The sequence below is a fragment of the Ixodes scapularis genome, unplaced genomic scaffold (genome assembly GCF_016920785.2).
Source record: "Ixodes scapularis isolate PalLabHiFi unplaced genomic scaffold, ASM1692078v2 PGA_scaffold5__190_contigs__length_132052651, whole genome shotgun sequence".
Taxonomy (NCBI): domain Eukaryota; kingdom Metazoa; phylum Arthropoda; class Arachnida; order Ixodida; family Ixodidae; genus Ixodes; species Ixodes scapularis.
Window position 1 is genome coordinate 95935061 of NW_024609880.1, and position 24831 is coordinate 95959891.

Consider the following 24831-nt stretch of genomic DNA (forward strand, 5'->3'; position numbering starts at 1 on the left):
AAGAAACATTTAGACTGGACTATCTCGTAATATTTGACATGGAGTCTTCCTAGGTGATAGTGAAGAGGACTGCATTGTTTTTTCAGAAACAAAAATGAAGCTAAGTTGCACTAACTTTCAAATCTGTACGAATTTTGTACGACACTTAATTGAAAGCGTAATTACTTGCTTCCAGGTGACATAGGTTATCTCGACGACGAGGGGCGTCTGTACATTGTGGACAGGCTGAAGCAGATGATCAAGTGCATGGAGAACCAGCTTGCTCCGGCGGAACTGGAAGAAATCCTGATGAGTCACTACGCGGTCAAGGAAGTATCGGTAATCGGTGTTCCCAGTGCCAAGTACGGGGAGGCCCCGGCGGCTTGCGTCGTCCTCAGAGATGCCTACAAAGAGAAGCACAAAGCCATTGAGGAAGAACTGAAACAGCTCGTGGCAGGTACTGTGTTCGAAAATGACGGGAATGAAATTATTCGACAAGATAGTGAGTGCCCAGTTTTAGTGCTCGTGTAGGCTGTGGAGTTTGTATGTTTTTGTGTGTATTTGTATTAGAGAAATATTATAATATGGCGTTTCTTTCTAATAAAATGAAATGTATGAGTGTTTCCGTTAAACGCGAGGGAACATATATGATCATATGAGGTATTTTCCTTATGTGAGGGTGTTTTTAGAACACAGCTCTTAGGCACCCGTTTCCGCGTTTCGCAGCGTCGGCGTTGGCGTAATCACGCTAAATTTAGCGGTAAATTTACGTCACGTAGCCTCAACACAAATTCACTTCTCCTCCAGGGAGGATATGGAGGGGCATATGCTCCCCTCTGTATCCTCCCCACCTCCTCAAGAGCTGCGCTCTTATTTCGTGTTGCAGAGATTTGCAAACTTCCATTTTTTCTTATCGAACAGATTTTGTTAAAAAAATGAATAATAATAAAAAAAAAAAAAACATACAAGAACGCTATACAAACGCGGTCTACGCGAGTTAGTTACCCGGCCAGGCCAACATTAAGTTCCAGAGAGTGTTCATCTAATAGATGACTAATTAACAAAAATTCACTAATTACTTTTTTAATTATACGTTCTAGTGCACATGTTTATTTTGAAGATATTGATGCAATGCATGTTGAAGACCTACCCACAGTCCTTAAAAATCACAGATCGAGCACGCAGTTCGAGTTATTAATTTTCAAATTTTGTCCTGAAATTCTTTCAATATCGAAACCAAACGCACCATGCGCTCCGGAAGCACAACCCTCGTTTAACATCGGAGGGTCACGTGCTAATGACGAAATTATCGTCACTATTTTACCTCACAGCGCTCCGGAGCTGACTGCAGTCGATGTTCCGTGGCTAGGGAAAAAGAAGTGATAAGCCACCTCATGGGGCAGCGACAAGTTGCTTTGCTTTACTGCGGTATATCCCTGGAAAGCATGAAGTATACTCACCAAAAAGTGAATGCTTTGTTGCGCGCAAAAGGGACGAAAGGTTCGGCATTAACACCTGACCTTCCGGCGTAAAGCGACAGTGTCCTTCCGGCGGGCGTTGCGTGTTTGGTTTCGGTGTCGACAGATTTCCAGAAAAAAATAAGACAATGAATAACAAGAACCGGTGTGCTCGATCCAGGAAAAAAAAGAAAATATTGGTTTGGCGCAACATTGGTTGCCTTTATTTTCTCAACATAAGCATGCAACCTAAGACGTCTGGTTAAAAAAAAAAAAAAAGTAACAATCGGTGGATTTTTATATATAAGCCATGTATTCTATCTTGAACATAATATCTGCCTGGCCGTATAACACAATTCAACAGGCCGCATTTTTGTTCCTTTGAGTGTTTGTTTATAGAATGTGTTCGTTTATTAAACAATCCATATATAAATTACATCTTTTTCGATAGGGGTGCTAGTAAAAAGATCTTAGTGTATGCAAGACGTGTTTGCATGCGTTTTCTTTAACGGCGCACCACGAAATCAATATTTTTTTAATGGTCAACCTACCTATGAGCTTGCTGCTGCATGTTTGATAGTCCGAGTTCAATGAACTGAGCAGGAATGTCCTCATTATAGTACGCAAGGTAATTCTGTTGCATATTCGGGCAATAATTTTAGCAATTTTACCTCGCTACTTTCGTTTAAATTCCAATATACTTCGTTATCAGTGTTGTACGCGTTACCGGAAAAAAGTAACGAAATACGTTAGCCGTTACTTTCAAAAGAAAGGAACGCGTAACGAACTTACGTTACGCCAGAATAAAAAAGAACGCGTTCATGTTACAGATAAAAAGTAACGCACTCTACTTTTGCGTTACTTTTGATTTATAAATTAACAATAACAGCGTTTTTTTTGCGACAGCGTTTTTTGACATTGGGACAAAGAGCAGGCGTTGGTGTTTTTCTGAAGTGAATATTTTTCCATGGGGCAACAATTCCCACTTCAGACAGGCAAAATTTTGAAGGCACGTGGAATGAATGCAATAATTAATGACTTGGCACATATACTTCGTTTCAGCTTAAGTTCAGACGGAGCCGACGCTACGAGATCAATGAAGCAGCGACACAAGCGCGAGTCACTGGGCGTTTTTTGTTTGACTGCTTCAGCGACAATAAAACCTGCACAGAAACACGGCGAGGACCACACGATGGTGCCCTTTTCACGTTGTCTGATTGGTGCCATCAGCTCGTAGCGTCGGCTGCGTCTGGACTTAAGGTGAAACGAACTATGCGAAGAGCAAGTCGTCTGCTTCTTGCACAGGAGTTGCAGTGACGTCAGGAAGGCGCCGAGCTCTAATTGACTCTGAATAAAGGATAGTGGGTAGACCTTAAAGCAAGCTGCCTTCAGAGCTCGACGTCTTTCTGACGTCATCGCAACGCTTGCAAAAAAAAAGCAGACGAACTTCCACTCTGCATAGAAACACGACAAAAAGTTTGGATGTACTTTTTTCAGCTCTTGGGACGATGCAACGGGTACCGTAATTACGTTATCCGGGCCATTACATAAAATAAGTAACGCAAGTGCGTTACCCGTTACTCTTTTGAAAAAGTAACGAGAACGTTACTAAACGTTGCTGAAAAAAGGAGCGCGTTAAGGGTAACGACGTTAATTATAACTCGTTACCTTCAGCACTGCAGTCGTCACTTCCCACTAAAAGTAATTGTCGTTATCATAGAACTGAGTTCTAGCCTCGGTAATTGAAAATTTGAATTGGGATTACAGATATAACTTTGTCGGAGTTGTTGTTACGCTGGAGCTTCGTTCTACACCGGCGCCTGCAACGCGATTCCAACTGGTGTGCTTAGCGTCCCATTCCGCCCCATGCGTCCAAAGTGGTCCCTAAGTGGCAACAAATGACGCCACATGTTGTTGGATGTCGCGATCCGGGCGGTTAGGCGAAAAAGTCCCGGCAAAAGGTCACGAGCAAATTAAGGCGTGTTTCACTGTCCTCGCGGCATCTCCACTCCTGGCTGCCGAAGCTTCCGTGGACTGGGAAGCTGGAGAGCGATTCGCGACAGCTCACGCGCCAGTCACATCCGCTGCCACGACAACGCCAGGATTGCGGCTGACGACGGCATGACACTTCTATGACGTAATCAGGCAGTAATCGAGAAACAATTTTTTTTTTTTACTGAGTAAACACACTAGCTCTAGACGTGTTCCAGACACCAAAGTTCCACGGAGTTACTGAGAGCCGAAAATACAGTTAGCGCCGGGCTTATTGCCGCTACACCAGCACGTTATACCTTTTAAGACGCCGTGACTGCTCAGGTCGGACTGTGTACGCAGAGCTAATCAACTGTCAGACCCACAACATTAGAGGAAAAATTCCGGGTATGCATTCCACTACCAGGCTGAACAAATGAACTTAAAATTATGTTATTGTGGCGCGTGCAAACATACGTTATCTTGAATCCTGTGAGCCGTTTTCTCAATATATTTCATGGGTTAGTGCTTCCGTTATATTATTTCAGCGCTTACAAACAGGACCACAGTTAACCTTGTAGCGAGTGCATGTGCTCACATGGCGTGACGCAGGACAACGAGCCACGCGGCACTGAATGCATCGCGAGCTAGTGGCGCGTGCGGGAACATTCTATGGCTTGTGTGGGTCGCCAAATGACCGACATAAAGGTAATTCGTGTTTTCGGTCTCACGGTGGTCGGCTGCTTCTTTCCACGTTACGCGCGGCTAGCCCATAGCTACCAGCAACATGGTGCAAGAGGTTGGATGTGAGAGCAACCGCCGCGTAACCCGAATGTCAAACCATGACATAGACCGAAGCAATCTCCGCCGCCACCGCGTCACTGCTGCATCAGTCCTTTGGTGCCACGGGACTAAAGCCTCCCCCCAACTTCGATGTATCGAATCCAAGCACATGAGGGCAATGGGTGTTTCAATTCGAGGATTACAGCTATGCCTCCAGACCTCATCGAACATCAGGAAGCACGCCGCGTCCTCGATACGCTCACGCTGACTCCCGTGGATGGGGGCTCGGTAGAGGGCACCACTTCATTCATCTGTTGAACGAGGTCTAAGAAAGCGTTGATTTCACCGTCGAGTCCAAGAGACTAGTGAGTAGGTTCACACCTTATGAACCGAGCTTTATACACTGGTCAAGAAATGTCACTACCAATCCACGGCAGTGGAAGACCATCTGGTGCGAGACCGCTTCGTCGTGGGTCTTCTGAATTTTCTTCTCTTGCGCAAGTTTTGTCGCTGTCCGAAGCTTACGCTAGAGGAGGCAAGGCTCCAGGCGTGAGTTTACGAGGATGCCGCGAAGGCCCGAACCGCGGTTTTTCTGGATGGGTGTGATTCCTGCCATGTGGTCGCCGAGCCGAAGGTCAAGAAAGGTCAACGCGAATATCCGTGTTTCAAGCCCAAGCATCGCACAGGAGAAGAGTCGTTCGCGTTTACTTTCACCGCGAAGAGCTGCCAGCTTTGCAGGAAAGAAAACCATCAACGCACCGAGTGTCCGGCCGGACCAGCGAAGTGCCCATATTCCAAGCGGCTAGGCCACTTCCACGCAGTCTGCGAAAAGAAGAGAGGCTTGAGCTCCACCCAACTGCACTCCGCCGCACCGAGTTGCCGAGCCAAGTTCGTCTCGGTGGACGTCAAGGGCTATGCGGTCCACTTCAAGGTCGACTCGGGCGCGGAGGTGGCGGTGCTACCACGCTCCTTTACAGGCGTTCCTCGAGAATCGCAGAAGGTAGACGGCGAGCTGGCCGGACCTGGAAACATTTCTTTGCAAGTCCTCGGCACATTCGAGGCAACCCTACGCTGGAAGAACAAGTACTTTGTCTAGCAGGTCTTCGTCATGCCAGCGCACGACCTTCCTCTTCTAGGCTTTCTGGCCATTGAAGGTTTGGGAGTTCACAAGTTTGTTCACAACGTGTCCTTTCCAGATATGCTGCGGGGAAGGGATTTATTCAAAGGTCTCGGAAAACTCGGGGAACAGTACGTCATCTTACTGAGTCCTGGTGCACAACCATCCTCACTCAGCGCGCCGAGAAGAATTCCCATACCGCTTGATGACGTTGTCCGAAAAGAGCTCGAGAAGTTCCAGTCCAATTGCGTCATCAGGAAGGTGGACAACTCTACCTACTGGTGCGTAGGCATTGCTGTCGTCCCCAAGGCCTCCGGAGACTACCGCTTCTGCACTGATAAAACTCGTCCCACCGAAGTCGTGTTTCCGGAACGGCCCCTTCTGTATTCCGTTGAGCACACCCTTAGACGACTTGGACAAGCCAAGATCTTTTCGAAGCTTGATGCCACTGCCAGTTTTCAGCAAGTCAGACTTTCAAACGAAAGCGAAAAGCTTACAACTTTTACCACGCCGTCTGAGAGGTTTTACTTCTGTCGTCTTCCATTCGGAATCTGCTCAGGTCCGGAGATTTTTCAGCGACAGATGAGCCGCATTTTCGAAGGACAAGACGGAGTTGTCAACGTGATAGACGTGAATCTGGTCTTCGGTAGCACACAAGCAGAACACGACAGGGGGCTCAAGCGGGTACTGAATTGTCTCGAAGCGGCAGGCGTAAAGCTCAACAAAGCCAAGTGCGCTCTTTCTGGCGAGAAGGTAAACTTTCTGGGCGTTCTGGTCAGTTCGACAGGCATCAGCCCAGATCCAGAGAAATTCCAGGCTTTGGTAGACTGGGAGGAGGCGAAAGATGTTAGTAGAGTCCGAAGCTGTTAGGAATGGCAAATCACGTCGGTTGTTTTCTACCACACCTATCTTATGTATCCGCCCCGATCCGAGCGCTCCTGCCAAAGTCTAGCGTGTGGTACTGGGGTGCCAGTCAACAGGCCGCCTTCGACGAGCTGAAGAGTATGCTCAGTTCAGCGGTCTGCATGGCAAAGTACGATCCTTCGTACTCCACTATGGTTTCTGCCGATGCCAGCTCCTACGGCCTCAGAGCAGTGCTACTGCAAGATCAGCCAACAAAAGAAATGCGGGCTGTAGCGTACGCGTTAAGATCTCTCACGTCCATGGAGCAGTGATACAACCAGACAGAAAAAAATGTATCAATTTTGGCTGCGACGTAGGTTGTAGAACGATTTGATCAGTTCGCGCGAGGCATCAAGTGCGATATAGAGACCGACCACCGCCCTCTCCTCACACTCTTGTGTACCGCTGAACTCGGCCTGATCTCTCCACGCATCCAGCGTCTGCGCATGCGTCTCATTCAATACCAGTAACAGATACTCTACGTCCCAAACAAGCTTGTTGCAACTGCGGACACCCTTTCTAGTGCACCCTTGGAGGCCGCAGCCAGACAGCACCAAGGTACAAAACTCTATGCAGTGGAACTTTTCGTCAGTGAGGTCGTGAAGGAATTCGGAGATTTTACGTCGCCTTGACCAGACAGTCTTCGCCGACATTAGGCGCAAGGAGGTGTCTGCGCAGTGTTGATTCGCGGCTGTGCGAGAGTGGCCAGAGGAGAGTTCAAAGGATCCCATTCATCTGCGTGACTACTGGAAGATGCGTGGCAGTGTCACTGTCTGCGATGGTCTAGTTCTGAAGGATCGCTGCATCATCATTCCACAAGGCCTTTGAAATGACATACTCCAGCTCATCCACGAAGGCCATCAAGGCATCGGGCGGTGCAAGGCGCGTGCCCGAGACGCAGTGTGCCGGCACACCGTGAACAGCGAGATTGAGCAGCTTGTCTTGGGATGCGAGCGGTGTGGGCAAACCAGACTGCAGCGCTCTGAACCTCTCCTCTGCACATCCACATCAAAGGGCCTTTGGTAACGAGTCGGCATCGACTTGTTTGAACTGTTTGGGAGGCACTATGTCCCCATCGTGGATTATTACTCCCGTTTCCCCGAAGCGGTGAGCCTGACCTCCGCATGGTCCATAGGCGTCACGCAGCGCTGAAGAGTTCGTTCGCTCGCTTTGGCATCCAAGATGTAGTGGTCTCTGATAATGGGTCCCAATTGGCCTCGCGAGAATTTGTGGATGTAGCGGGATGTAGCGAGTGCATGCGCTCACGGGGCGTGACGCAGGACAACGTGTCGTGCGACACTGAAGGCATCGCGGGCCAGGGGCGCGTACGGGGACATTCTATGGCTTGTGTGGGTCGCCACACTCTAAGAAAAAAGGGAGGAGAAAGGTAGCAAAAGCGACTGTTCCTCCTTGTTGCGGACAAGTTGCCCAGAGAAGGGAGGAACGGCAGTTCAGATGAAAGGAGGAGGGCGAGTTCCTCCTTGTTTAGTTGGCGCAGGGGTAGAACATCGCGCTACTGACCAAGTGGTCAACGGTTCGATCCCCAGGAAAGTGTTTTAAGTTTTTTTTTTATTTTTGTTTACCAAAACACACATAAACAAACCCAGACCGATGAAAGGAAAATTAAAGTCCTTATTATTCTCCGAGACGTTTTCCTCCTCCAGGCAGACCGGAGAAAGTTTTCGCCCTCCCGACCCATCTTCTTTCGGTTTCGTTTTTTGAGCACATCGCGCACGTTGTTTAATAAATTAATGTTGAGTTGATTGAGCTTCAGCGGCAGCGAAGGCCGCCTGTAATTCCGTCTTCTAGTCCAAACGTGCAGAACATTTCGGTTGCATTTACGTTTTTACCACTAATTTTATCAAATGAGCTAACGAAGCCGCTAGAAACAGCGAAGTTCCGGAGCAGTGCCAGCAGTGCTACATACACTGGGTAAGACGGCCGTCTCCAATTTGCGGGACACACGCGGAACTACAGCAGCGAAACCACGAGGAACTGTGTCGACGTTTTCGACGTTATGGAAATCGCGGGAACTGCGTCCAAGGAAGGCAGGTTTTCCTGCCGGCTGCCTGGGTGCCTTCCGTGCCGAGTGCCAACCGGCGTTCAACGTGATTCTTCTGCGTGTCAGCAACATCGTCAACGTGGTTCTGTATTTCTTCGTGTCAGCGACATCGTGATGGCAGTGTTGTGGGTTGTGAACAGAAGACTGGAATTATCGCCGATGTGACCGTGTGTTCGCGTATCAGTGGTGTAACAACAAGATGAGATGACGTAAACTGTCGGGCATTGATGCCGCTGGTCGGGCCGTTATCGGAGGGGCCGGGGTGTCGCAGGATGACATTCCGCTTTACATTAAAGAGTTTAAAACCACTTGAGGGATTAGGTGCAGTCGATCGACGTGTGGATAGTCATGTTGGAACGCTGGTCTGAACGGTAAGCTCCTATCGTACAGTGGCCAATGTGACTGTTGGTCCCCGAGAGCGATTGCGCTCTGGGGAAAAGACAACACTACGAAAGTATGACGGAAAGTACGTATATTTATAATGGAAGTTTAGCATAAAAAAAAAAGACAGGCAAAATGAAAAAAAAAACGCTATCCTTTATTTTACTGTTTAAATATATTACGGTTCCTGTAGAAACTGCCCTCTAAGTGGCGCGCTGGGATGAGCGCTAGAAGTTTTCGAGCTCGCAACGGCGTAGCTCCGTACACTTAACAGTTGTCGGAAGTCGCGGCTTTGACTGCATTCAAGTTGATCGAAAAGCGATTTCTGTGCCCGTGAAGCATCACTTCCAGCTGAGTGGATATCCGCTCTACAGAGATTAATTCAAGACGGCAATTGCAGCTTTGCGCGAACAGCACACATAGAAAAACGAACACTACAATATAAATACTGGCTACGAAGGGCCATGCGGGAAAACAAACTCATGGCTTGGAACCACATTGGAGCGGCTCGATTTATTGGCTTTCAAATAATTATGGCATGATTGAGCGTCTTCTTTTTAATAAGAGATTCATCCCCTGAGCCATTAAGAATAGCCTCAGATGTATGACATTGCTGGAAAAAAATGAACATGTTCGGAATATTTTTTTGTGCTTAGGGAGTCACCGAAAAATTCCGCACGTTCAAAACGACCACTATAAAAGACGGAAACGCAGGGCTCGCTAGTAGTGATCGGGGTAGTGTGCTGTTGTATTGATGTTTGTATGTGCGATGCCTGTGTATGCGTTCAATATATGTTGACCTGATGTTTGTAGTGTGCGCAACGTGTCTACATGTGTTAGAGATTCCGAAGAAAAGGAAACGCAATTGTGGCGTAAGAAAATAAAAATATTTTTTTTGTAAAACATGAATTGGGCGGTACCTAGCGCCACCTAGCCTAGCTACGTGCGATTACTCTGCTTGACCCTGCCATCTGGTGGCAAGCGATTTAACATCCTTTTACGCTACGCGGCTACGCCATAATTTCGTGTTACCGTGCTGAGATAAGCCAAGAGGTTGCTTCGGATTTGCTTTTTTTTGAGAGCGGCTTTTGGTTTTGCGGGCGAATGATTTTCACTCCTCCGTGATGTGCGGTTGACGCTACGGTTGACGAAAGAATTGTGGCTCGAGGAATAGCAAAGGTAGGACATAAAGTGCGCGAACTGAGTGCCGGTTGTCTCCGTTGAACATCGCAGTGCTGACGATGAGAGGACTGAGTGACTGCATGCTTTCGAAACGTAAGTTTCTTTACCTGCAGGGGTAAAGAAACTTCGGAAATAAATACAGTTCGCGGAAAGCTCGTGTTACGTTTTTATTTCCTGCTCCTCTCGCTTCGTGCAATAGACTTAGTGTTCTCGTTAAGCCTTACCGAGCTCGATTTGCTCGATTCGTGGCCGCCATAATGAGATGCAGTCGACGGAGGAACTTTTCCTCCCCTGCTTAAGGGACGAAAGTTTCTCCCTTGCTGAAGGAACATATGTGTCAAGAGCGTTCCTCCCTTTAGGGAGGACTATACTGACCCTTTTTTCTAAGAGTGCATAAGGCCGATATGAAGATCACTGGTGTTTTGGGTCTCACGGTTGTCAGCTGCTTCTTCCCATGTCACGTGTGGCTAGCCCAGGGCTACCCGCAACAGACTTGTGCTTTGATCTGTTGTGACAACAAGAAAACACCAGCGATCTTGACCGCGTTACTAGGTAATAGAACAGCTAACACGTATAATGCCCAGAACTCTACTCTTTTATAACATTGTGAGGTAGGGAAAACGATGGCACTGTATGTTTCGAATGTAGCAAGCTGTACATTTAATTCAACGGTTAAAGGGCAATCCCGGTTCATATTTTTGATTTTGGATTACGACTGTTTACAGCTAAAGCAATATCCCTGAATTACAAGGTATAATTTTTTTCTCTCGATATTTTGTGTAGTTTTACAAATATCGCGGCTCAAATTTGGTTTCGGGCGTCTACGAAAAAACGGAAACTATCTGCTAGATGTATGATGATCGACACTGATCATCAGCCGTACGGCCGTGACGTGACGTCACGAGCGTGCTGCGCCAGTGTTACTTGACTAAAAGGTAACCCGCTTGCAGCCCGCTAAAATCAGCTGCTCGCATCTTTAAAATAGGTTTTAGTGGACTACGCTACCTCATTTTGACGTATATTTCGGCTTTGATCCCATTTCGTGCCGTTAAAGGGATACGAGTCATCGATTTTGGTTGTTTTCGATCCGATTTGCCCTTTAAATGAAATATAGGGAATGATGCAAGCGCAAAAAATGCCGCAACATGAACATAATTGAAATCGGGTAGCTTTGATAGGAATGTAATTGTGAACTAATGGCGTTACATTTTGAAACTAATGAGCAATTTTAAGGCATTGTCTCTTGTGCGCTATGATACTTCTGTGATTACATGCAAGTTGAGCGAAGTAGTCGTAATTGTAGCGAATACATTTACGAAGTAATATATACCCGAGTATTTTGTGTGACCACCTTAAAGAAAAGAAGTGGTTTATAGTTTCTCTCAATACACTATGAAGAAGGTCATTGCAGATAAGATTTTTCAAACTTTAAAGGCCACAAAAATATTTAAAAAATATGCACAGAATAAAACGATACTCCGAAAACATTGTCGAAAACAGAAATAAAACAGTAGATAAAATCCAGTAAACCATGCCCTTTTGGCTAATCAATTGCTGAGTGCTCAACCATTATATTGCATGACATCGGTGACGTACAATCCTTGGTTATGCGCACTACCCTTTACATTGAAGTGGAACTTTTTGTGGTAAAAGGAAATTCCAGATGGTAAGCTGGTGTTAATATGGCAGCACGGATTTTAGACTAGTAGCCAGTAACTGGTGGATGTTCAAAATCCGTTGTTTGAGCATGAAGTACAAAAAAATGTTTTCTTGTCGCTTTGCTATTTTCAGGTCAAACAGCAGTCTACAAACATCTTTATGGCGGAGTTATTTTCATGGACTCGCTGCCCAAGTCGGACAGTTGCAAGATTTTAAGACAAGCGCTCAAGTCGGAGGTTGCATCCAGACTGGCCATGGAAAGCAACGAATAATATTTATAACAGGAAAAAGTCCAGACAGTTCATTTTTGGCACTATAGTGGTACCAACAATCCGAATACTTTTTTTTCTCATAATATTCCAACAATAAAGCGATTTTTAGTTGTTGTACGACTTTAACTTATCGTATAATTTACAGTGATAGAACTTCAATAACTTGCCTGAGCTACCAAAAAGGGGTTCGTTTATTTTGGCTCCAAATAGTTGCAAAGATTTGTTTACTCAAGTTTTTTTTTTTTAAATAGCGTTTTCACCTTATCGGGAAATCTTCATTTATTCTGACGTTCTTGGTTAGAGGCAATGGTACTTTTTTTTTTTATTGTGCGAGTGCGTTGGGTAAAGAGACGTGTTGGAGCACATAACGGGTGGGTTGGGGCCAGTGTAAAGCCATTGTTAACAATAGTCGCTCAAAACGTTTGTGGGACAATGACTGTCAGACAAGCTGTCTTAGAGTGAACAACTATTTGTCATCTGTTACAGCTTCGGGTCTCAACGAAGCGATGGTCCGAATTTGTTTTGCGTCGTGAGACTTTTTTTTATTTGCGATATTTATAGCCTCTTTTTGTGTCATCCCTTGAAATACTCAACTCACTAGCTCTATCGCATAACTTACGTTTTTACGATGAACCGTCTAAGAGGAATAGAAAAAAAGTCAGGACTGACCTTTTACAAAACCTCAAACTAAATATAATATCTTGCTGACGGAACTTCTTCTGCCTCAAACGGTGATGAGCACTCTGTTCCTTAGAAACAATTTGACCGCTCGATCTCTAATAATTCCACTATTTCATTTAGAGTCATCCTTCATAAATCCTTCTAAAGACGTGTTTGTAGGAACCAGACTAGTCTAGTAATAAAAAAAGTGATTTGTAATGTTATAGAAACGTTGCCGAATGTGAGAAATCATCTCCTGTCAACGAGACACGTTATCACCTGAGATTATGTGTTAGGCCATGTGCTGATAGTTTAATGTTAGAATGTTTCGCCTTGCGGAATACCATATATGGGTATTACCAGACTGAGCGTAAACAGAGTCGTCCATAAAACATGGTGACAGGATGATCCGGGAGGAGGCGAGGGGAACCTAGAGATTCGTGGATTCACCTAAAACATCGCCTTGATGCATGACCCCTATTCTGGCAACCAAGCTTTCTACTTCCAAGAACCCGCACGCCGTCGGTCTACGACACTGAGGTGGCAAGGGGATAAATTATCGTGGTTAAATTTAAGCCATCTACGCCGACAAAAACCATACATACTCTACGAGTGCCCAGATGTCATTTCGACGCTGCTGGTTTCAATCTGCGATTTTGTTTTTATTGCCTTTCCGAACTAGTAAGTCCATGGCCGACTTGAGGTTCCGGAAATAGCCGAGCACGTATAGAAGTAGAAACTTGCGAAAGAAGACGGCTCTGGGTGTTGTCGTCGCACGGAATCGTAAATTGGAAGGCCGCAAGACGTTGGTACTGCGATGTGCAAGGAGAGTTACGACCCTTTTCGAATTCAAACGAGTCGCCAGCGGCATCTCCGGGCTTTTTATAGTGACTGACTGATGGCTTAGAAAACGCAGGGTGTGGCGAATCCCGAGGTTTTTTTATTTGCTCTACCGCCAAACGGATTGCAGAATTAGCCGATAAGAAATCTGAGGAACCAATCACGAGGCAAGAAGGGATTATAATCCACGCCCGGAGATACACTAATGCTTGTATATAGTGTAATGTAGATAATCATACTGTGCACATATTCTTTCATTCTGTCTGTCCACAATCATATATGTATATTTTCTGTACTACTACAGGATGTTTTCTTTAGCTGCACCAAATTTTTATAATAATGGGTAAGAAGTTTTTTTATTGCGGTTTTCACTCTATATTCACATGGCTCGGAGTTCATTAGATGGGAATAGCATCACTATTATTACGCTAATTAACTACAGTTCTTTAATTAACCTTTTATTTACTGTGATTAGGATATATGTTTATGTTACAATCCTTGAGGCGATCGTACGCCCAGACAACTTCGTATTGTGGAATTCATGTGACCAGCCCGTGTTCCGCGATGTTCGTCCTCCGATTTCGCACTTTTATCGGTCTAATGTAGCGAGTTTCGGCTATAGTTCCCAGTTTCGCGAGTTTGCCGGATTGAGTGGAAAAGAAGTCTGATAGGTAAAAAATTTGGGGGCAGGCATCTCGGAACACGGGCTGGTTACGTGAATTTTACAAAATGGAACAGTCTTGGCATACGACCGCATAAAAGTTTGTAATATAAACATATATCCTAATTATTTATTAAAAAGTTAATTACCGAATTGTAGTTAACTAGTTTGATAATAGTGATGGTTATATTACCATGTAATGTCCGCGAGCCACATAAACACGGAGTGAAAACCGCATTCGTAGAACTCACCCCCCCCCCCCTTTATTTAAAAATTCGGTGCAGCTAAAGAAACAACAAAAACACCGTGTATAGCGTTTGTACACGTATAGTGTTTGTATATAGTGTAGTGTGGACCATTGTATAATGCACATATTCTTAACATTATTTGTCCATAACCATAATTTTGTTTGTTCATAATCATATACAAATGTCCTCCGTAAAACATGTCGCATGTCTATGGGAATGATTTTTTTCTCATCCTGCGTTTAGCATGTGAGCCACCTACTAAAACTATACTGCTCTGTGTTCACCCAGTATAACGAGTTACGACAAAGAGAACTTTTGTGCCAATTTTACTTTTTATTCCTGGACCCCACAGTTGAGAAAGCATTTTAAAGCAGGCACGTAGCCAAGGGGGGGGGGGGGGGGGGGCCCATGGGGTTCGGCCCCCCCCCCCCCCCGAAATCTTCCGTTTTGCTGAGACCTCCTCTCCCCCCTCTCCCTCATATAGCATTTTGTCATGGGCGGGTCCCCCCGAAACAAAATCCTGGCTACGTGCCTGTTTTAAAGTAATCGTTTTTTTTTTTATCTCAATCTGTACCGATTTACTCTTGCATTACATGTCCACAATAGTTTTGTTAGAATTTTACAAAGCAAACAGTGACTTCGATACAAATCAGATATGACACATATGTGCATGCCCTGGATATCCTAGCACCCATGGGCATCTGCAGAAGCATTAGGGAGTTTTAGAATAGCGCACGCTAAAGCCTTGCGTACGCAAAGAATAGTGTTGTCGCCACTGCGCATGCCCCGAACGCAAACCAGGTTTCGCGCTTTGCGTGCGCAATTTTAGCGCGCGCTATTTCTCGGAAATAGCGTGCGTACGCAAAGAGTCTTTGCGCTTCTTCAAGGAGGATTTGTGATGAGAAGTTGGCTAAAGCAAAGACGAGCACAGTTAAAAAAATGGCGGCTTCCAGGATTATGTCGGCGGCTGCTTTGGCGGCGTCGTGAGTGCGACGTCGGCGGCATCCTCGCGACTGCAATTTTCAATACGGGACGACATTGTACTCGGTTTGGCAGCGATCACCGCAACTTGATGCTTGCGACGCGCGAACATTTCGCGGCGAAGGAACGATGTGCGAAGGTCAGTACACGAGACCTCTCTTGCCGAGGCGACGCAAGCGGACGCGACCGGTCAACCGCTTGCGTCGTGTTCTCATGTTTAAACAAATTAAAATGCTACTCTGGATAAAAAAACTCGTTTTCTTCTAAAGTTACATCATTTCGTGTGTGAAATAAAAATTGTGACGGTATCTTGGTGGCGTCGCAAGTGCGAGATGCTTGGGCTTTTGCGTCGCGGCGGAGAAACGCTATTCTAAAACTCTCCTGCGTCGCGTGCGCTAATACAAGCGCTAAACTTAGCGCTAGCGCGCGCTAAAATTGCGTACGTTATTCTAAAACTCCCTATTGGTTGCAGTTAAATTGCGCATTCATAGTGCCCATGGGAATCCAATGTGGTAAAAAAACGATTTCCTCTTTCGAACGCTGAACGCTTCCAGCTCATTTCGGTGCGAAGGAATCAAGTCTATGTCTACCACAGTAAGGCTTTTCATTATGTACTTTTTGAGTTTTATGTAATACCATTTTTAATTAAAAAATTATTACTACATTTTTTTTGCCACTAGAATAGAATTTATTAAGTTTGCTAAAAATGATATCACCAAAGTGCTAATTTATAAATCTGTATTTTACTAGGTATGTACAGAACACTTTCAGGAGCGCTTTATTTTCAATAAAACACATTATTAAAAGGAAAAGACTGGAAAAATCATTGAAGGCATTTCAAACTAAAATATTTGTTATTGCAGACAAGCGATTTCTTCGGTTTCATAAAGTTCATATAAGCATTCGCGGCAAGGCCATTGTTTAAAATATTTATCATGATGGTTTTCGCTCCTTGCTATGCAATATAATGAAGAAAAAAAAATGTAGTTTCCCCTAAAAAAACAACCCCGTAGAATTCAGTTTTCCGTCAGTCTTCTAAGTATATAGAAACTGCAATACAATTAGCTGTTGGGCCAGTTGGCTACACACCATCAAAATCGGAAAGCGCAAATGACAAGCACGAGAGGTAGAACGAGACAGGACAAGCGAAACAAGGTCAAGTGCCAGAGGACAAGAAACTGCAACTCTATTAATTAGGCCCCGTCATGCACGCGTAAATAACAATCGTACAAGCACTTCCATTCGATGTTACGGACGGGCCGCCTAGCCAGCGCGCCGGCACCCGCCGGCTCTGTCGCTTAATTTGATGGTTTTATCTCTAGGTGTTGGGTCAGATGACCCTAGTTCTCCACTACGTTGGTTCAAGGATACTTACGATGAAGTCACCACGCTTGAAACAGATAACAGGGGCAAAGAAGCTCTCGGCATACCCTGCGGCAATGTGCGACTTGAGTAGCGGCTTTCTCAGTTCCGAGCGCAATAACTCGGATCGGAGTACTCAAAACACCTACTAAAAGGAGAAAAAAAAAAAAAAAGCGCAGCTTTTTAGTTGTTTTTACGTTGTTTCCAGTACCTCCCCTGTGGCGGGCGGTCTCCGAATCAACTGTAAGTAGACAACGGCGAGCATGCTCGTTTTTTTATTTGACGCCGGTACTGAAAAAGTTTCAACAAGGTCGTCGAAAAAAAACAACGCAAGCAACTGTAGACATTAGCGCTGCTATTCAAAGCGACCCAAAACGACCGAACCACAAAAAAAACGAAAAAAAAAACGCGAGCAACTGTAGACATTAGCGCTGCTATTCGAAGCGATCCAAAGCGATCGAGTCATTAGCAGGGCGATGCAAAACTCGCTACTGTTATAAAAGTATACAAGAACGACAAGAAAATGTTCTCGTACGCAAAATATGGAGCTCGATGAATCTACGCTGCCAGTTCAGATACTTTTAACGGCCATACGTTTGTTCTGCACTGCTTGACTAACTTCCTGTAAAATAAATTCGTTTACACACGGGAAATCGGCCGCGCTTGGCGATCGCTTTGTCGGACGAAGCGAGCGTCAGCCAATGTCTCATACACCCCGATTTAGCTACGCAAACAAAACATTACTCGTGATCATGTTCAACGTGAGTGCCCAACCGCGCGCTACAGTCACGTTCATACCCTTGAACATGATTGTAAACCTGAGACTGGGGCAGAAAAGAGAACACAACGGAAGGTAGAAAAAGTGGAGGCAACGTCTCAAACTCAGCTGCAAAGTTTATTTCGTACACGCTTTATATACCCCCTCTCCAACGCCGTCTGTACAAAACAAAAAAAAAAAAAAAAACATTTCTGTCCCAGTCTTAGGTTTACAGTCATGTTCAACTTACACCAGCTCGCCTGCACTCTAACTATTTCTTCATACTCTTGCCTTGCTCTTTTCAGCACGGACAAGACTATCATCAGCAATCCCCGAGCTTCCGCGCAACAGCCATCAAAACACGGCTTCAAGTGAACGTTTACAAGATTTATTAGCATATTCGCAACAAACGAAATGCGCTCTGGGGCATTTTTATGAAAATAGCCTGAGCTAGAAATTAAGGTTTAACGCGTTATTCTTCTTACCTGGAACACTTTTCATTGACGAAAGCGAGAAAACCGCGGACTCACGCCACAGTCGATGCAGCTTCTTTTGCCATTTTGTTTTCTCTTTGAGTAACGCAACTTCTTTAGCGATCCGGAGATTCATCATACCGCGCTCCTTTCGCTCCTAGCGCACTGACTCAGGACTTGGTGCACGAGAGCGCGACTCCTTTACTCCGGTGTATTGTGCACCGGAGGTCGCTTTTTTGCCGTCTAGTGCAAGGAGCGCGAATTCCTCGACACCCGAATCCACTACTGCACGTATTAAAACAACAACAACAACAACAATTAGGAAACTAAATGCAGTTTACGTTTGCTTCTGGCCAAGTCCGACAACTGACATCATGGGCCAAAATCTATGTGGAGAGAAAGTCGTCTGCTTCTTGCACAGGAGTTGCGGTGACGTCAGAACGACGCTGAGCTCTGATTGGTTTTTATTGAAAGGATAGTTCGTAGACCTCAATAATAAATACCTAGAGGTCTACCCACTATTTGTTGTAATCAGCCAATAAGAGCGCGGTGTTCTGACATCATCGCCACCCCTGTGCAAGAAGCAGACAAACTTGCTCTACGCATACAGGGGCCCTAAACTCGTCAAACACAAAGAAGAAGCCGAAAGTTCGCAGGGCGCGCTGATTGGACGTCGGCGAAAAAAGCGCGAAGTCATCGTCGTTATAGGCCATTCGGTGCGCTCCGTGAACTTCGGCCTCAGCTTTGTGCTCGACGAGTTTAGAGCCCTAGGGGAGTCTGCTCCCAACTCAACTTTATTGGAGGGTGCTTCTGTTTTTTGTTTAAGAGCAGGGTGTGGGCCGATTATGTTCGCGCTGCTTGCTTCGTGATTCCTTCTTCGGTGTTGTTAGCGGCGAACTCCGTTCTCTCAATGGCCGCCGAGCGTTACTTATATGCTTGCCTCGCCTTGCGTCTCTTATGCTGTCGGCGACTATATTAATAACATTACAGCACTGTAGTTGATTCCACTAAAAACGTCGAGGTATGAACGTTCTCTGTAGGAAGTGTGCGAACGGTAGGCCCAGACCAATATCGCTGACTCATTTGTCGCTCCTCATAGTGCCCTGACAAATATATAAGGACCATGGTGTCTCTACACATTGGACGCTATAAATTGACAAAATGCTATATTTGTTTCTAACTTGCATCTGCACACTCATAAACTCGTCACATAATAAAAAGAAGAAAAAAACACTTTTTTTTTAAATTATGCATGCGTTGGGCGAAGTTGTTTTTAGAATATTTGGTTGATGGAAGGAGTAACGACGCTTTTGGCGTCGTTCTTTCTTTTCGTGATAACATAACATTAAACTAATCGAATGCCGACCTACACATATCCTAATTTAACCCACGAAGGGCGAAGTTATAGTTATGTTTCTCAAGAAGTCGGTCTATTTTTTTTTACTACGGTTTTCGAGGTTGTGGAACGCGTTGCGCGCGTATGCAGTAGTTCTTGTCTGCAGAAGATCAGACGCCGCGCATGCGTCCACGGCCCGGTGACTCAGCACTTTTTGCCTGGACGCCGCGGTGGCGGAGGAGCCCGCGGAGGCGGCGGCTCTGGCACGCCAACTGTGCGGGTGGTTTTCATTTGAACCCGTTCGCATTTCTACCTTCTCGTTTTAACCTTCTCATTTCAATCCTACGCAAAACAACTTTCGTTTTTCTCCCTTTCTCACTTAAACCGTTCTCAAAACGAACTTTCGCGTTTTGGCCATTCTCAAAATGACTTTTTTCATTTTAACCTTTCTCCTTTGAAATTTTCTCAAAACATACTTTCTGGTTTTGACCATTCTCAAAAAGACTTTTCTTCTCATTTTAAACTTTTCTCCCATTTCAAACTTACTAAAAATATACTTTCTGTTTTTGACCATTCTGAAAACCACTTTTCTCAGTTTAACCTCGTACATGATCAGGCTAGGGAAAAGCAATGACTTCAGCATACACTCACAGGAAACCGAAATAAAGGAACAAATGACATTATGAAGTCCAGGCACCTGAAGCTTTATTACGCCTTGAAATGCTACTTGGAGAATGACATCTAGAGTGCATGGCAATCTACGGCATGGCGGACGACACATAGGCAAATATACAATGATCGTTGATTGGTACGATTACTCCGACACCGGTTGTAAATAATTCAATATCCTCACAGGGCATGCCAGATGAGCAGAATTTGCATCCGATGATTCACAACTGAAATGAAAAAAAAAAGAAGAAATCTGTGCCTGGTAGGAAAGCCCTCAAGCTACGCATCGCCGCACCCGCATATTTCAAAAAAGAAGAAAAAATTATCGCCGCAGGACCAGTTTGCTAATGGCAGAATATCTCTTTGCGACTTTCTAAGGAGGGTGAAGGCATTCTCTGGCCTTTGAATGGACCGTGTTTTGTTGCTGCGGTCATCTTGGATAGTTTAACCAATTACCATCTTCTGGGAACAAAGCTCCAGAGTAAAGCTTTACCGAGCATGGGATCGCATTGAGGTGCGATGACTAATTCCTCGGCAAAAAAAAAAAAAAAAACGTTTTGTATTATGCGTTTCGAGAAGAGCCGCTCAGTAGCCTAACGATCAGCCATACGATTTGAATGACATAATGCTTTGCGAATCGCTTAATTGTAAGGTGATGGTATGGAAAACAGAATATTACTGTGAACATATTTCAAATTACACATTTTTGAAAACCGGAGACGACGGACGAAGAAGGGGGACAACACACAAAACGTCTCAAACGCAGCTACTAAATTTTATTTGAACAGTCGTTTATATAGCATCTCTCCCACACGTCTTCCGGAGCTTCCCACGTCACAGCAACTTTAAGCCAGAGTACATCTCGTCTTGACCCTTTCTTTTTTCTCTCTCTCTCTTATCACCTCACTTAGTTTGTACAAAGCATTGCAATACAAGCCCCATCATCACACCCGCTGAAGTCGGACCCAAGGAACCACACCTTCACACACCACGTAACCTAACTGGCAAAAAGAAAAAAAAATGATAACAACACAAAACTTTTTGGGTCGCTTCGTCTAGTCTGATAACAATTCAACTCTCCGAACTCCCTTCATTGTCGCAACCCCCGAAGGTCGGACCCAACGCACACACCTTCACACAAGCTGCAAGGCCTAACTCGCATCTCGTATCACGCACAAGCACGCCGCATTAAAACATACAAAAAAAAATTACAACAGCAAACATTTTCGGGTCGCTTCGTCTAATGCGGTTGACGGCTGACTGATACAGTTTCCTACAGTCGTGATTCTAATTGTCTCTTTCAAAACTCTTTTTGCGCAATCTTTTTCTTTGCTCAAAACAACTGTAGACCCCCACTCCGGCAGACAATTATTGCACTCCTGTACGTGTTTAGCAATCTCAGAGTTTGAAGACCCGATCCTAACTGCCCTCATGTGTTCAAGCAGTCTCTCATTCAAGCACCTTTTTGTCTGCCCCACGTAGGTGAAACCGCAGGCCATTGGAATATCGTACACTACACCAACCTGGCAATCAACGGCAGCTTCTCTGTGCCGTTTCTGACAACCTCGCGCCCCTCCCACGAACGGCGTAAGCCTGTTCAACTTAAAGTCGGGAGTGAAGACCACCTTTATCTTGAATCTCCCAGCAACCACCAACAAGTTGTGCGAAAACTTATGGAGAAAAGGAATGCACACTACCCTCTCTGGTTTCTCAATTTCTTTCCTCACTTCTCCTCTGAGTCTCTCCACACACTTCCTTGCGACACCCTCCACAAGGCTACTCTTATACCCTTCCTCCTTAATGCGCTCTAATTGTCTTATAACAGCTTTATGTACTTTGTGCCGACAAGATTTTTTCAAAGCGTTGTCTAGCAGAGACATGATCACCCCTCTTTTAACCAATTTTGAATGGCAACTTTTGTAGGGCAACAAAGGTTTTGCCGCTACTTTTCCCTATTCCCAGCACAACCCGTCCACCGTGTCCAACCTAAGATCTAAAAACTGCAGCTCACCTTCAACAGGCTCCTCACTGCTAAAGGACAACTCAGGCGCTGCTTGTACTATGAAATCTTTGATCTCATGCAGTGCTCCCTTCTCAACCGAACATATCAAAATATCATCAACCTATCTCCTGATCACCACTGACCCTGTTGGGAATGATTGTACAATTTGTCCCAAGGCCGAATCCAAAGAAGCCAAATAAATCTCGGACAAAGCCGGTGCCAACGATGAACCTATACAGACCCCTTTCTTTTGAGCGTATTTGCCCCCCTCAAATTCTACAGCTGTGGAGTTTAGATATAATTCCGTTAAGTTAAGAAAACTTCCTACGTCTATCCCGGACTGTGACTGGAACCGAACTAAGTTTTCCTCCAACAAGTCCCTTAATCTCGAGAGAAGCAAAGGTTGATGGAGGGAGTAATACAAGTCTTTAATGTCTAGTGACATGACTTCGCACTTCTGCTGGTGGAAAGGCGCCAAATAGCAATCCCAAGTTCTTCCGACTTTCTGAGATCAGTAGTACTGTTCAACTCGATTGTCGACAGACAACCTTGGAGAAAAGTCGACACAACCTTTTGCCAAGTTCCATTCTCGTTGACAACTACCGCAAGCGGTAACATAGGCTTGTGGTCTTTTAGAAAAAATTTGATAGAAAACGAGTCCCTTGTGACCTCTCCCACCTTTTTCGCCACTTTCTCCATCTCACACTCATTCAGAATTGCCAGCACACTCTTTTTTATCTGTCTGAGGTTAACCTTGACAGGCTGGAACAACCCCGCAATCGCTGCTCTTGATTTCTGTCGAAACTCGGGTTCTGGCAAAATCGCAAACTTCCCGGTTTTGTCAGTCTGTAGCACTGAAAGTTTACCCACCTTTAACTATTTCTTAAGCTCCTTAACAGCTTTGAAATCTCTTTTTTTTCAGGTCTATTCCCAATTCCTAATTTTTTTTTTGTATGTTTTAATGCGGCGTGCTTGTGCGTGATACGAGATGCGAGTTAGGCCTTGCAGCTTGTGTGAAGGTGTGTGCGTTGGGTCCGACCTTCGGGGGTTGCGACAATGAAGGGAGTTCGGAGATTTGAATTGTTTTCAGACTAGACGAAGCGACCCAAAAAGTTTTGTGTTGTTATCATTTTTTTTTTCTTTTTGCCAGTTAGGTTACGTGGTGTGTGAAGGTGTGGTTCCTTGGGTCCGACTTCAGCGGGTGTGATGATGGGGCTTGTATTGCAATGCTTTGTACAAACTAAGTGAGGTGATAAGAGAGAGAGAAAAAAAAAAGGTCAAGACGAGATGTACCCTGGCTAAAAGTTGCTGTGACGTGGGAAGCTCCGGAAGACGTGTGGGAGAGATGCTATATAAACGACTGTTCAAATAAAATTTAGTAGCTGCGTTTGAGACGTTTTGTGTGTTGTCCCCTTCTTCGTCCGTCGTCTCCGGTTTTCAAAAATGTGTAACATCAACCAGCTCGCCTGCCTACTTACTTTATCTTCAATATTTCAAATGCAATGCATCCTATGCAAAAGGGTTAAAATGATTCATGCGGGGGTGGGCAGAGGATTGTTTGCCGATCCCTGCTGGTGATGCTCTTGAGTGGTGTCGGCGGCGCTTTGGGAGCGACGAGGTGCACAGTAGGGCGAGAGACCTGCCGCGGCTGTTGCTTTGAGATGTTGCCAATGCGGGTGGTAAGCGGTCGCCAGTTAGCCTTGGTGTGGAACATGACATAAGTGTTCGCATCGGTGCACAATGGCACAGGTAGTCCATGAAAATGGATCGACGGACATGTTTGAATTGTAATAATACATACAATGGCAACTCTGGCGAAATTTTTGTTTGCGCGATTGTTTTGTTTTAGATCTGGCTATTTTTTGTATCAAACAACAATTGCTATGGAGTAACCGACAGTGTTATTAACAGTGCCAACATCTCTATTACTTTTATTCATTTATTTTTAGAACAGGAAAGGAGACTGGTTGAAATTACAAGAGCACTCTAAAAAGGTTGAAACGCCACTTACGTGTTTTGAGACGGAGTTTAATTAAACAATAACGATTTAAGTACGCGGGCTCAACCGAGAAGGGCATGAAATAGTAAGAAAAGGTGAAAGTGCAAAGAGCGTTAGGCGATTGGTTTGAAGTACGGTGTTCAAATGAGAACGTGTTCAAATGAGAAAGGGTCGAAACGCGAAAGGTTAAAACGCGAAGGGCGTTTTGGGAATGGGTTGAAAGGAGAAAGGTTCAAATGAGAATGGGTTCAAATGAGACGGGTACAAATGAGAAAGGGTTGAAACGCGAAAGGTTAAAACGCGAAGGGCGTTTTGCGAATGGGTTCAAACGAGAAGGGTTCAAATCAGAATGGGTTGTTTCGAAATACACCCAGCTGTGCACCGTGTGACGTCACTGCTCCTCGCGCTTACGCAGACCGGCGAGGCGCGCGCGGTGGCGGCGGAGCCCGCGGCGACGGGGCTTCCGCCCCGCCAGCTGTGCGCCGTGTGACGTCACTGCCCCTCGCGCTTACGCAGCACGGAGCACGGCTCATTATGCGAGCCACGCGAAACTGCTCAAGCTCGGCCAGTGTAGCTCACGCTACAAAAAGCCCGTGAGTCTGCTTTCACGCACAACACTCGGAGAGCCAATCACCGCAACTTACGGAGGCAGCTCAGCGAATGACAATTCTGAAACATATGTTTAGACCAAAAAACGCAGTCCGAGTTGTGACATTAGGCAATGCAAAACGTCACGCTTGCATTGCTTAATGTCACAACTCAGACTGCGTTTTTTGGTCTAAACATATGCTTCGGAATTGTCATTCGCTGAGCTGCCTCCGTAAGTTGGGGTGATTGGCTCTCCGAGTGTTGTGCGTGAAAGTAGACGCACAAACATGTTTTTTAGAGTGAAGAAACACGTTCCTGGGAATGCGTGCATTTTAGGAGGAACTGAAAAACACCGCCGTTCCCACTCGCATCACTGGAACTGGAACGGGAACTCGTGTCATGTTCGAGGCAGCGGCAGGTGGAACGATGTCTTTTATTCTCGACTATTTCGACCTTCAAGGAATGGGGAAGTGTCCCAGAGATAGTCGA

At 45.4% G+C, this 24831-nt stretch overlaps 1 protein-coding gene across 1 annotated transcript in view; it reads left to right on the forward strand.

Moving 5' to 3' along the window:
- LOC8053518 (4-coumarate--CoA ligase) overlaps positions 1–11879 on the forward strand; it is a 44670-nt gene extending 32791 nt beyond the window's left edge. The window contains exons 10-11 of the mRNA XM_040220724.2: positions 176–436; positions 11627–11879. Of these exons, the coding sequence (XP_040076658.1) occupies positions 176–436; positions 11627–11766 (401 nt within the window). The 3' untranslated portion in view covers positions 11767–11879. The remainder of the gene's footprint in view (positions 1–175; positions 437–11626) is intronic.
- Positions 11880–24831: the final 12952 nt, after the last annotated feature.